This window comes from Barbus barbus (genome assembly GCF_936440315.1).
Source record: "Barbus barbus genome assembly, chromosome: 4".
Classification (NCBI taxonomy): domain Eukaryota; kingdom Metazoa; phylum Chordata; class Actinopteri; order Cypriniformes; family Cyprinidae; genus Barbus; species Barbus barbus.
The window spans coordinates 37862532-37874152 of NC_136732.1; the positions used below are offsets into that span (position 1 = coordinate 37862532).

An 11621-nucleotide genomic window follows, 5' to 3' on the forward strand; every position below is an offset into this window, starting at 1 on the left:
CTAATTTTCTTTCTCGATTCAGACGAGACAACTTCTTTACTAAAGGAGGACTCGTATTTTAGTCAGAAGTAACAGTCTGAAGTTAAAAAACCATTACGATTTTAGATTATGTTTTTAGAATGGTGGATTTGTTTCTTACAAACACGCAGCTTTTCACCTCACAAAGACATTAACTGATGGACTGGAGTGGTGTGGATTACTTGTGGATTATTGTGATGTTTTTATCAGCTGTTTGGACTCTCATTCTGACGGCACCCATTCACTGCAGATGATCTATCGCCGAGCAAGTGATGTTATGCTATATTTCTCCAAATCTGATGAAGTGGTGATGGCGCAGTGGATAAGACACATGCCTTTGGTGTGAGAGACCCGGGTTCGAATCCACTGTGAGACACCAATGTGTCCCTGAGCAAGACACTTAACCCCCTAGTTGCTCCAGAGGCGTGCGACCTCTGACATATATAGCAATTGTAAGTCGCTTTGGATAAAAGCGTCAGCTAAATGAATAAATGTAATGAAGAAACAAACTCATCTACATCTTGGATGACCTGAGGGTGAGTAAATCTTCAGCAAATTTTCATGTTTGGGTCAATTATTCCTTTAACCAAAATGAATTCTACACACAACCAGAGTGATACAGCGGTTCCTCTCAATAAACTTTATTTTGTGACCAGCCATCAGCATGTCACAAAAGCAGATTATATAGTATACGAAAGACTCCATGAAATGGCCAAACCTGCCGCTTATGCTCCTCCCCCTGAGTTCAGACTGAAGCAGTGTTAGTTCACATGGAGGAGGAGAAACACAGACGCTCATCTAGTGAATGAGAGCTACACACACACACACAGGAGATCTTCACCAGCAGACTGTTTGGAGAATAACGGGACTTTCGCGTCTTCAGTTTGCTGAACAGGATCTTTGGAGGGCAGGATGGAAAACACGTGTGAAGTGAGTAACCCTGACTCCGCTCTCAGATTACCTTTATGCATGCACCAAACTCACCATGCAAAATTATTTCACACTCACATTTAGGATTTAAATGAGTAAGAGTGAATTATTATATTGGTAAAGGTGTTGCACCTTTCTGCAGCCTTCATGCATGCATTTTCTGACATACACTGTAAAAAAGCTGTAAATAAAACAACTATTATTGTATTTTCTTACAAGAAAATACTATTTCAGTCTAGTACAAGAGTGAGCTGTCTTAAGTGAGTGAATATATAAATCTGAGTGAATATATATACATATTCACTGCACAATGCATTAAAACTAATATTGAATATTGTAAATGCAATGAAAATATAACGATAAAAACTGTTTTAAGTGACCAAAACAGATGTTTTAACATAAATCACTTATGTAGCCTTAGAAATATAAAGCAATAAATACAGGCTATAAGCCATATTCAATGCACAAATGCATTTAAACTAATACTGACCAGTCTAAAAGGCTCAAAAACATACTACAAGTATCAGATTGATATTTTATGACTTTTTATACTTTGATGAGAACTGATAAAAAATAATGCTACTTTGATTTTGTTTGGGCTGTAAATTATAAGAAAATGCAATTTTCAGAATGAGTCTGCCCATCTATTTGGATTTGATTTATTGTATGTATTTGCTTTAAAGAAACAACTTTCTACTCTAGATAACTGTTTTCTGAAAATTGCATGTTCAGTTTAGGGTAAAAACTAAACCCGTTTCTGACAGTTTCAACATTGTAAAAGCTCAGTTGCTTTAAGTTTTAATTTTTATTTTTAAGTATGCCTAATTAAATTGGCTGTACAAGTAATTTAAATGTAATTATATTAATCTGACTTAACAATCGAGTTGAATCTTGTATTACTTAATAAATGGAGTTAAAATTGGTTAAATTGATTTAATGAGTTAAAGTAATGCAAAAACTTGTTACCATGACTTTATCATATCATGTTCACAGTGCACTGGGTCACTGAAGAAGATCTAAATGGAAAAGTATCGAAGTGAATCTAAACAGTGCATGAGGGCTGAAATCCAGGCCAAACGGTGCAGCTGTAATGTGTATCGGTCAGAGCGAAGAGAGTCGCGGGCGTTTGGCAGATCTGCTGACCCTCTTAAGAAAAAGCCCCTTGAGAAATGGCTGTTAATTTATATGGTGCTCGTCTTTCACGGGCCAGTCTGTAATGTCATACAGCGATCTCTCCAGGGAATGTGGCGGCTCTCTCTGCGTCATTCAGACGGTACTCAGTCTGCGTCTGCGCTCCAAAAGCAGATCCGGGGGGCTCTTCCCATCTGAAAACCAAAACAATTCTAAATTCCTAGTGTTCACTCATGCATTGCTATAGGCTATACTTCTCAAAACATCGGGATAAAGTTTGTTTAGATTGCTAGCGCTTATACTTAATATTAAACTTCAGTGTGTAACTCATCATTTATCCCAAAACAAACAAGCACCTGGTACACCAGCCTAGCAACACACACACAGCAGTCACAAACCACCCAGAACACTCTAGCAACCACAGATCTTAGCAAATCCCTAGCAACTCTCCAAAGTGCCCTAGCAACCAAAATGTAGCGCCCTGGCAACCATCCAGGCAGGGTTATTTTAGTATGTTATTATAGTATTTATTGATATTTTGAATCACAGCTTTGATTTCTTTATATTTATATATTTCACTTTAACCTTTAGTAATTGTATGTGCTTTTGTCATTTTTATTATTCTTTTATTATTTTATATTTCTATGCAACTTTAATTAAAGATAATTTCTGTTTTAATTTTAGCCATTTTAGTTTTTCAATTAAAGCAAGTAGAATTACAAAATTCTAAGGCAGCATTTCCAATTTTATCTTAATATAATTAGATGTATTTTTATATATATTGGTGTTCTTTCATTTTTTTATTCAATTTTATTTTATTTTAAATTATACTTTCATTTTTTTCTTATTTTTTCTTGCTTTTTCTTAAAGGAATAATTCACTCAAAAGTGATATTTTGAAAAGATATTATGACGAGGGTGGGTAACCAAAGAGTTAATGGTAGCCACTGACTTTGATAGTATTTTTTTCCCCATACTATGGAATAGGTACCGTCAACTGTTCGCCAACACATTCTTCAAAGTATCTTCTTTTGTGTCCAACAGAAGAATATAAACACATACAGGTTCGAAACAAACTGAGGGTGAGAAAATGATGATATGGCTTCATATGGTTTTCAAAACAAAAAAGCAATGTTTTATTGTTGTTGTTCTTTTCCCTTTCTCTTTATCATTCCTATGTAATGCTCTGTGAACACACTTGCTGTGCTTTTCCTCTAGGTGTGGAAACCGGAACAGTAGAAAGTAGTGGTGGCTCAGACTGTGGCCGATGCCCCGAAACACGCTGACCCTCGACCCTGCGATGCCCACCAAGCTGCTGAAAGACACCATGACGATCCCCGGAGCTCCTGAACGAATCCTGCAAGAGAAAACCAACAACAATGAGCCTCCTCAACTGCAGCAGCTGGCTGTCACCATCCCCCTGGTCAATGAGGGGCAGCTGACGGCGGCCACCGGCGGAGCAGAGCTGTCCTGCTACCGCTGCACCGTGCCCTTCGGAGTGGTGGTCATGATCACAGGGATCGTAGTGACGGCTGTTGCGTACAGCTTCAACTCTCACGGCTCCACCATATCTTACTTTGGACTGGTGCTGCTCTCGGCCGGGCTGGTGCTGCTCGCCCTGAGCGCCGTTTGCTGGAAGGTGCGGATGGAGAGAAAGAAAGAGAGAAGACGAGAGAGTCAGACGGCACTGGTGGCCCATCAGAGAAGCATCTTTGCCTGATTCGACACAAGCATGAACTCAGAAACCTTCATGATGAACGCGTCAATGCGACATCCAGATGTTTTGCCTCAGGCTGGACCATAGACTGTAAAAAAGATGGACAACTCATTTCCACTTCCTTCCAACGTAGAAAAGGGAAGCCAAAGCAGAGATTGTCTTACTATAGGGAAATGAGAGGGTCTGTATTATACTATTGGAGAAAGCGTAATGGCTAACTTGGATCACGTGTGCCTTAAAAACCAATCACGCTATAGAGTTGATAGAGACACTCAATCGCCATTAACGGATACCATAGGAATGAATGCGAAATGCCGTAAACTAAATCCCACCTATCACAAAAAGTCAGTGACTTCTCTTATAAAACAGCATGTTTTTTTTGTTTTTTTTTATTCGTGGTAAACTATAAAAATAGTTCAATCCAAAAGTATTGTTTAGTGTAAAACATGTTGAAGATTAGCAGACAGGCTGTCGATTCATTAAATGATAAGCTGTTTGCTCTTATAAAGCTGTTTATTCAACGTAGTGAAGCCTCTCCAGCGTTGACGCCTCTTCAAAAAATGGCCTCTTGTCTCCTTACCCAGTACTGCTAAAGCGGAAGCGTTAGCATTAGCCGTTACGCTTTTTTTGGCTAAAGGTTACAGGCTTGCCTTGTGGCTTTGGCCAAAATGTCCTGCTGTTATCCTGCGCTGATGATATCATTGACGCCACATCGCATTTGTACAGCGTCAATTAACTTTTTAGAAAAATTAACACTTGAACATGCATCTGAGTGATAAGAACTACCTAAAAAAGTTGCAAACTGTGTTTGGGAAAAACTTATTTGAAGTGTAATTAGATTTTTTTAGTTTGGCTCATATCCCATTGTTTTACATGGAGGGGGTGGGGTTTAATACCTATACTGTAGCTGGCCACAAAAAGCAATTGAGAAACTTATGAGTCAAAGCGTCATGTTTGGGACAATGCCCAGATAATTGGCCTCAGGGGGTGACGACTCCCCATTTTTATAGCAGCAAATAACAAACTAAAAATGAACTTTTTAGAAAAACAAATACTTAAACATGCATCAGAGTGAAAATATGGAAACCATCTTTGATTGGCTAAATTTTGCTCACGTTCCATTGGTTTACAGCCAGCCAGCAGGGGGCGATCAAAATGTTTTGGCTTGACCTTTCAGGATGTGTGGCACACTTGGGTCAGAAAAACCGAACGCTGTCAGAGAAAACGGAATTACGGTATTCCACAAATGGCTCTCAGAATGAGAGTTCGGGACAGTAAATCGAGACAGACTCGCAGCTGCATGTGTCCAGATGTCGAGACACAGCTGCACTGCAAAAAAATCATCTGCTTAAAACAACTCTCAAATTCTAATGTTTACTTTCTCAAGTATCCCTATTGCTACTTCGCAAACATCAGGTTAGAGGTTTGTTTAGATAGCTGACACTGCAGTGTGTAACTTGGCATTCATCCCATAAACCAACAAATAACCAGTACACCTTAGTAACTAAACTGGCAACACCCGAAAACAAAGCAGTGTCCAAGAATGCATTTAGAACCACTTAACAAGAAATCCCTAGCAACTGCATAGCAACTCCTTAGTAACTGGAAAGCAACACTGGTTTTGTTTTTTTGTTACAAATGCCCCAAAATTCCTAAATCAAGACATAATTACTTAAGAAGGAAAATGGCTTAATAAGATCTTAATAAGGTAATAATAAGATATTAAGATATTAAATTATCAAAATCTAATGTTTATGCTTAAAACAAGAAAAGTGATCTGTCAATGGAGTAAGAAAAATAGTTTTGTTTTCCTTTTGTATTAAGTCTTGTTTTAAGCATAAACTCACTTTATTTTGATACATTTTTCAGAAAAAAATATGAAAATTCTGTCATTATTTGCTGTTGTACCAAACCTGTATTGTATGACTTTGTCCTGTGAAACAAATATTTAAGATATTTTACAGAAAAAGGATTAATTGTATTTTTGTCCATACAAGTGGAAGTCAATAGGAACTGAAACTATTTGGAATTTTCTTTTTTTTTTTTTTCTGAGTTGGATTTTTCTGAATCGTCAATTGCCAGAATGTTCTACTTCGGGTTCCACTGACTTGGGAACGTAAGCGGTTTGGCCACCAACATTCTTCAAAATGTATTTTATGTTCTGCAACATAAAGAAAGTTTGTGATGACATGAATTTTCATTTTTGGGTGAATTTTCCCTTTCATATCTTCAGTTATTTTGATTAGATATTTTATAATTTTAGCGTACTCAACCACAAACTCTAGTAGTTTCTAATGCAGTGCTAGCCGACCTTTAATGTGGTTCGTAAGCGCATTCTTTCTCTTTGTTTTCGTTCTCTCTGTCTCTTTTGCCTGTCAGGCCGGGGTGTTTGGTTAGCTGGGATGCAAGCCAAGGCGAACACATCAAAATTAAGACAAGAAACCGCTGTGCAAACCCAGAGACAGGAAGTGCCATATTAATCCACGGCTGCTTCCTGTCCGGGTGGATTAATGGAAAGAGACGCTTTGAGACATAAAGGAAAGGGAGGAAAATGAGGAAATGAAGAACAATGATTTCTACTTCATTGAGAACATCTTTCTGACACCCAGATACTTTATATGTCGCTATTGTGGACGTATGGTACTTATTTCACTAGTATTATGATATATAAACAACAATGGGCTGGAAAACCAGATGTTATGTTGTTTTATTGAATTTATTTTGTATTTCAGACTATGAGGACAGACAAACATGCTCTTAGTTGAGCAGTGATTTATGACTTTATGTGAAGTTAACTTAAAAAGACTGATAATCGCATTTAAGATGACAGTATTATGTAATTGTTTGTGTATTTGATCATGTAAATTGTGAATTATTGATTTCAGGTGCTTATTTTTTGATGAGAGAATGAAAACGTGTCTTAATTCAGTTTCAGATTGCTTATGATTGTAATCATCATTTCTTCAATTATGTCTGTGGAAATGTTATATTTGTTAGATGCCAACAGAACTGTTTTTAATAAACTCCTGTGAAACTACAAAAATGATCTCAATGATTTCAAAAATCATTTGAATTATTCCACCAACTAATTAATATGTAAAACTGCAAAACTCAAAGCAACTGTAGCATTAAAGTTGAATATGCAGTTATAGTTGAATTTTATTACACACTGAACTATCCGTTTAAAAGCTGAATTTTAAAACAAACTGAGTTTAAGTTGTGACTGAATGAGTCATTTCATGTCTGCGGTTGATTTAGAGCAGACTGGCTTTAATTATTTCTCCATTCACTCGTACTGTTTGTTTGAAGTAGTTTGGGTTTGGTCCAAAGATGCCAGCCTAACATAAAGAGCTTTCTCGTGTGAGATGCTGCGATTAAAACTTTCAATAAAGAATGGAAGGAAATGTTTCTTTCTTTCTTTTACAATGAGCTCTCCTGCGCTCCACGTCTGCACTGTGTATTGTGTACATGTGAATGCGATCGGATGTGTCCAAACTTCACTGATTATGTGGGTGAGAATTTGAAAGGGACCTATTATGCAAAATTCACTCAAATGTGTACACAACCACCCTTTAATGATAAAAATCCACCCGCTCCTTTTCTTTGAATCCCCATAAATCTTGAGCAGTGTCTCAGAACAAGCCGTTTGCAGAATCTGTACAAAGTGACATTTTACAAGCCCCGCCCACAACTGTTGACGGACACCGCTGTATTAGCAGAGACCCTGCCTTGAGTAAGCCGCAAACAATCCGCCATGTTATCTTCACGCTAGAACATTTAAAAGCAGCTTTCAAGTAAGAACTGTCTTCTTATTAAAGCTATAGAAGTTATTCAGTCCAGAGCAGTGAGTAATTTTCTGCTTTTATTTTATTGATTGGGTCATATTATCAGCATAGACAACAGAATAGGTACTGTATATTATAGATCATGTGATCTTCAGTTAGGAGCTCTTGCGATGCATTTTAAAGCAAAGTTGGGGTTGATTTCTCGACTTCACATACAAACGTAAGTAGAATAGGCTGATTAAATTCATCTTTATTTGTGATACAAAATATTTTGGTCAGTGATAGAAATATGATTTAAGATGGTAGTGTAAGCAAGTTTAAGCACGTTTAGTTTGAAAGGTTTAATAGGAAATAAGACGCAGTGAGACAATATTTAAATAAAACAATAATAATGAGAATAAATATTTATTTGCAACAACTGTGCGCAGCGTTGTCAAGGTAGCGTTTGGTCACTCATTCCCTTCGCCAAGGGAGTTACAAATGCAAATATGAGACAGTAATGCCCTACACCCTTAAAGGGTTCATCGGATGCCCATTTTACACAAGTTGATATGATTCTTTAGGGTCTTAATGAAAAGTATATAGCATACTTTGGTTAAAATTTCTCAATGGTAGTGTAAAAAACACCTTCTTTGCCCTGTCAAAATCAGCTCTGTTTTCAGCACGCTGTTATAGTCAATGTTGCTTTAAATTCTAGTGAGCTCTGAGTGATGAGCAGACCATAGATATGTGTAGATTTCCTATTCAACCCCTCCAGATACGCTGATGCGTCAGCCACCTCGCATTGTCTCAGAACAGCCTGATTGGAGAAAGAGGATTTTAAAATAGTGATTTAAAAAAAAACACTGGGTGGATTTTTATAATTGTAGGATGGATGTGTACACACACTTCCAACACACATTTATGTTCAAACAACTTGAAAAGTGAATTTTGCATCCGATGACCCCTTTAAAAGAAAACAAAATGGCTCTGCCCTTCGAAGGGAGTAGGGCATAGGGATGCTCACTACCGTTTGGAATTTGCTCAAAGCAGCACCTTGACAAGAGACCTGAACACCCTAGAAACAGCGTTGCAACCAGTCAGAACACCTTAGACACATCAAAGCAACACCCTGACAACAACTCTGAACACCCTAGCAACCACATAGCAATGCTCAAACCAATCAGAAAACCATAGCAATGCCATGGAAACTGCCTAGAACACCCTAGCAACCACATAGCAATGCTCTAACCACTCAGAACACCATAGCAATCCCATGGAAACTGTCAAGAACACCCTGGTAACCACACAGCAATGCTCTAACTACTCCGAACACCATAGAAAAACCTTAGAAACCACCTACAAAACTTTAGCATCAAACAGTGGAAAAAGGTTGCACACGTAGTTTACTGAATGTGAAACACACAGATTTGGTATTTCTGTTTTGAACGCTAAACCAAAAAAATGTCTATTTGTGTAGAAAACCACAAACCAACGACCCGTTAAAGCAGTGCAGCTGTAGTTCCCCTGACTCCATCAGCGCGAGGATAATTCTCTATAGGTGATCTTGTGGCCTTGAACTGCTCGCTTCAACATGACGGTTTAAAATAGCCGGACTTAGAGATGTATTTATAGGCAGCATTTGCGTTGCTATGCGTTTCCCTGACACCAGACACTACAACTCAACGGTTTGTTTGCGTCAGAGGAGCATCCACAATACACTTTGTCAGATCCGATGGCCAAAGTCCCTCACAACCGAGTGGACACACAGCGGACAGGAGAGATGGCCTGACACATAGATCAGATTGTTGACGCCCAGTAAGATGTCTTCTTCTCTCCACAGGCGGGCAGATGGCACTAGGGACGGGGGGGACATGACCCCCCCCAGATTCATAGTAACCCGATCCGTCCCCCTCACTGTCTCTACGAAAGGCAACATCAGTATACGGAGGATAAATCAGGGTTTCCGCTATGTACATTAGCCTAAGTAGTGGCGGCCAGGCCACATGCACTAAGCCATTTCTGGAAAACACTTTTGACCGCAGTGTCTGACCGAGTCCCAAAACACGTGTAGCCAATCAGCAGTAAGGGGGCGTGTCTTGTACTGATTGAGAGAAGAGAGCGCTCTATTTGAGTGCACAGGATGGACATAAGCAGATCGACTATAGATAGAGAGAGATGGCAGACAAAAAAAAGAGGAAAATATGATATGACATTAAAAAGAAGGGTTATATACGATCAGGCAAGAGGTAGGACCCGTGTAAATATATATCGGAGCAGCTTTCCAGCGGTGGAGAGAAGCTCAAGGAGCAGGAAGGGCTTGAATTGGACGCCGAGGTTGTGTTGTTTCTTTTTGATAGGTGAGTAACGTTGATTTTGCTTTGTCTCACACAACTTATCCGTGTTGGCTTTTGCTTGAATATGCTTTTGTGTCATCTTGGCTTGTTTCTGCGATTGTCGTTGCCATGGTTGTGTATGTAGGCTAGGCCTACATGTGGATGCTGAGATTTTTTTTAGTTTCACTTTAACTTTCGAGATTCGCAATCGCACATACTCTGTTTATACTATGGAGCAGCAGTATAAGCCAGTACTATGAAGCTAGATTCACACTTCGGGCCCCCCCGACAACTGGAGTGCTGACAGCTTGGTCCCCCCCAGTTAAAAAATCCCATCTGCGCCCCTGTCTCTCCACGGCCGCACTGCAGTGCAGGAACTTCTGGAAAGTTCTTTGAAGAAATTAAAATGACACAAATTAGACCAGTGATGTAATATATACTATTATTTATGAAAATTTTGAAATGGTTTTATTACTCTTCACTTTTTATTTTAATGTAAGTTTTAATAATTGTGCTGCACTTTTGTCCTTAATGTACATATGTAAAACTAAATTATATAATTTAGATTTTTTATTTTTTTATTTGAATGTTACCTTTTGTATATTTAGTACTTCCAAGTACAAAATCACTTAAATACTACTTTTAGCAGAGTATTTATTCTAATTTTCTTATTTAAGTTTATTTCTACTGAAGCTTGCTTCCGCCACTGAATAAAAATAAAAAGGTAATTTTGACATTTTATCTCACAATTCTGACTTTTTTTATTTCGTAGATTTGAAAGATATAAACTCATGATTGTAAGAAGAACTCACCATTTTCCTCAGAATTGAACTTTATAACTTACAGTTGAGCAAATTCAGAATTGCAAGATGTAAACTCGAAATTGCGAGAATTAATTATTATTTTTTTTAATTCAGTGGCGGAAACAGGCTTCCATATATTTCATGTTTATTTCAATTGCCTCAAACTATTTTTATTTAAAATAGTTTTAAGTTACAATAACAACACTGAATGTGACTAAAAGACACTCCAACTCAGATAATTTAATGAGAGATGTTCATACTGAGATTTTTTTATTTTTTTTCTAGAGGAGAAACATTTTTATGACAAGTGGGGCATAATTTGCATGACTAATTAAATGACTATTATTTTTTTCAGGAGAACTAAATGAAAAAATATTGATTTTAATTGATTATTCAAACAACCCTTCCATACAAACAAGTTAAGAAAGTTGCTAGGGTGCTGGGTATAGTTACCAGTTCAAAAGAAGAAGAAGAAAACATACCAGACCATATGACTTTTAACTAAATTTAATCCTCTGATAATCAATTTGGTATATTAAAATGATATAGATAAAAATTTTGTAATATAATAACAATTATATTAATTGATATTAATATTACTTAATACAATATACAATATTTGTATTATGAATTTGTAATTCAATTAAAATGCAATCTCTCTCTCTTTCTCTCTGTAATGACAATGACATGCATTTGATTATTGTTATCACATTTGTGTTCCTGTTGAGTTTTCTGTTTTTCCTCATTTGGTCAGTTTCCTGTGTTCCTTCATTAGTTAATCATCGTTCATTGTATTCACCTGTGTTGTATCTATTATCTCATCATTTCCCTTTGTTTGGTTCTTGCTTATAAGTCCTCAGTTTTAGTCTTTTTCTAGGATTGATGTTGTTTAATGGACATTTGTGTGTTGATGTTTATTAAAG

The 11621-nt window shown here is 37.4% G+C and overlaps 2 protein-coding genes across 2 annotated transcripts in view; both read left to right on the plus strand.

Annotated features, from left to right (window-relative positions):
- The first annotated feature begins 815 nt into the window (after window positions 1-815).
- LOC306864053 (transmembrane protein 100-like) lies at window positions 816-7196 on the plus strand. Its single transcript, XM_079407753.1, has 2 exons — window positions 816-948; window positions 3297-7196. Exon 2 carries the CDS (start codon window positions 3346-3348, stop codon window positions 3796-3798), a length of 453 nt encoding a protein of 150 aa, XP_079263879.1. The 5' UTR covers window positions 816-948; window positions 3297-3345; the 3' UTR covers window positions 3799-7196.
- A 2702-nt stretch (window positions 7197-9898) lies between these two features.
- Window positions 9899-11621, plus strand: part of LOC306863856 (monocyte to macrophage differentiation factor-like) — a 42575-nt gene continuing 40852 nt past the window's right edge. The window contains exon 1 of the mRNA XM_079407417.1: window positions 9899-9919. The gene's annotated coding sequence lies outside the window, so the exon portion shown is untranslated. The remainder of the gene's footprint in view (window positions 9920-11621) is intronic.

Coding starts and splice junctions, on each gene's coding strand:
- LOC306864053 (XM_079407753.1), top strand. CDS start 3,346: ATGCCCCGAAACACGCTGACCCTCGACCCTGCGATGCCCACCAAGCTG.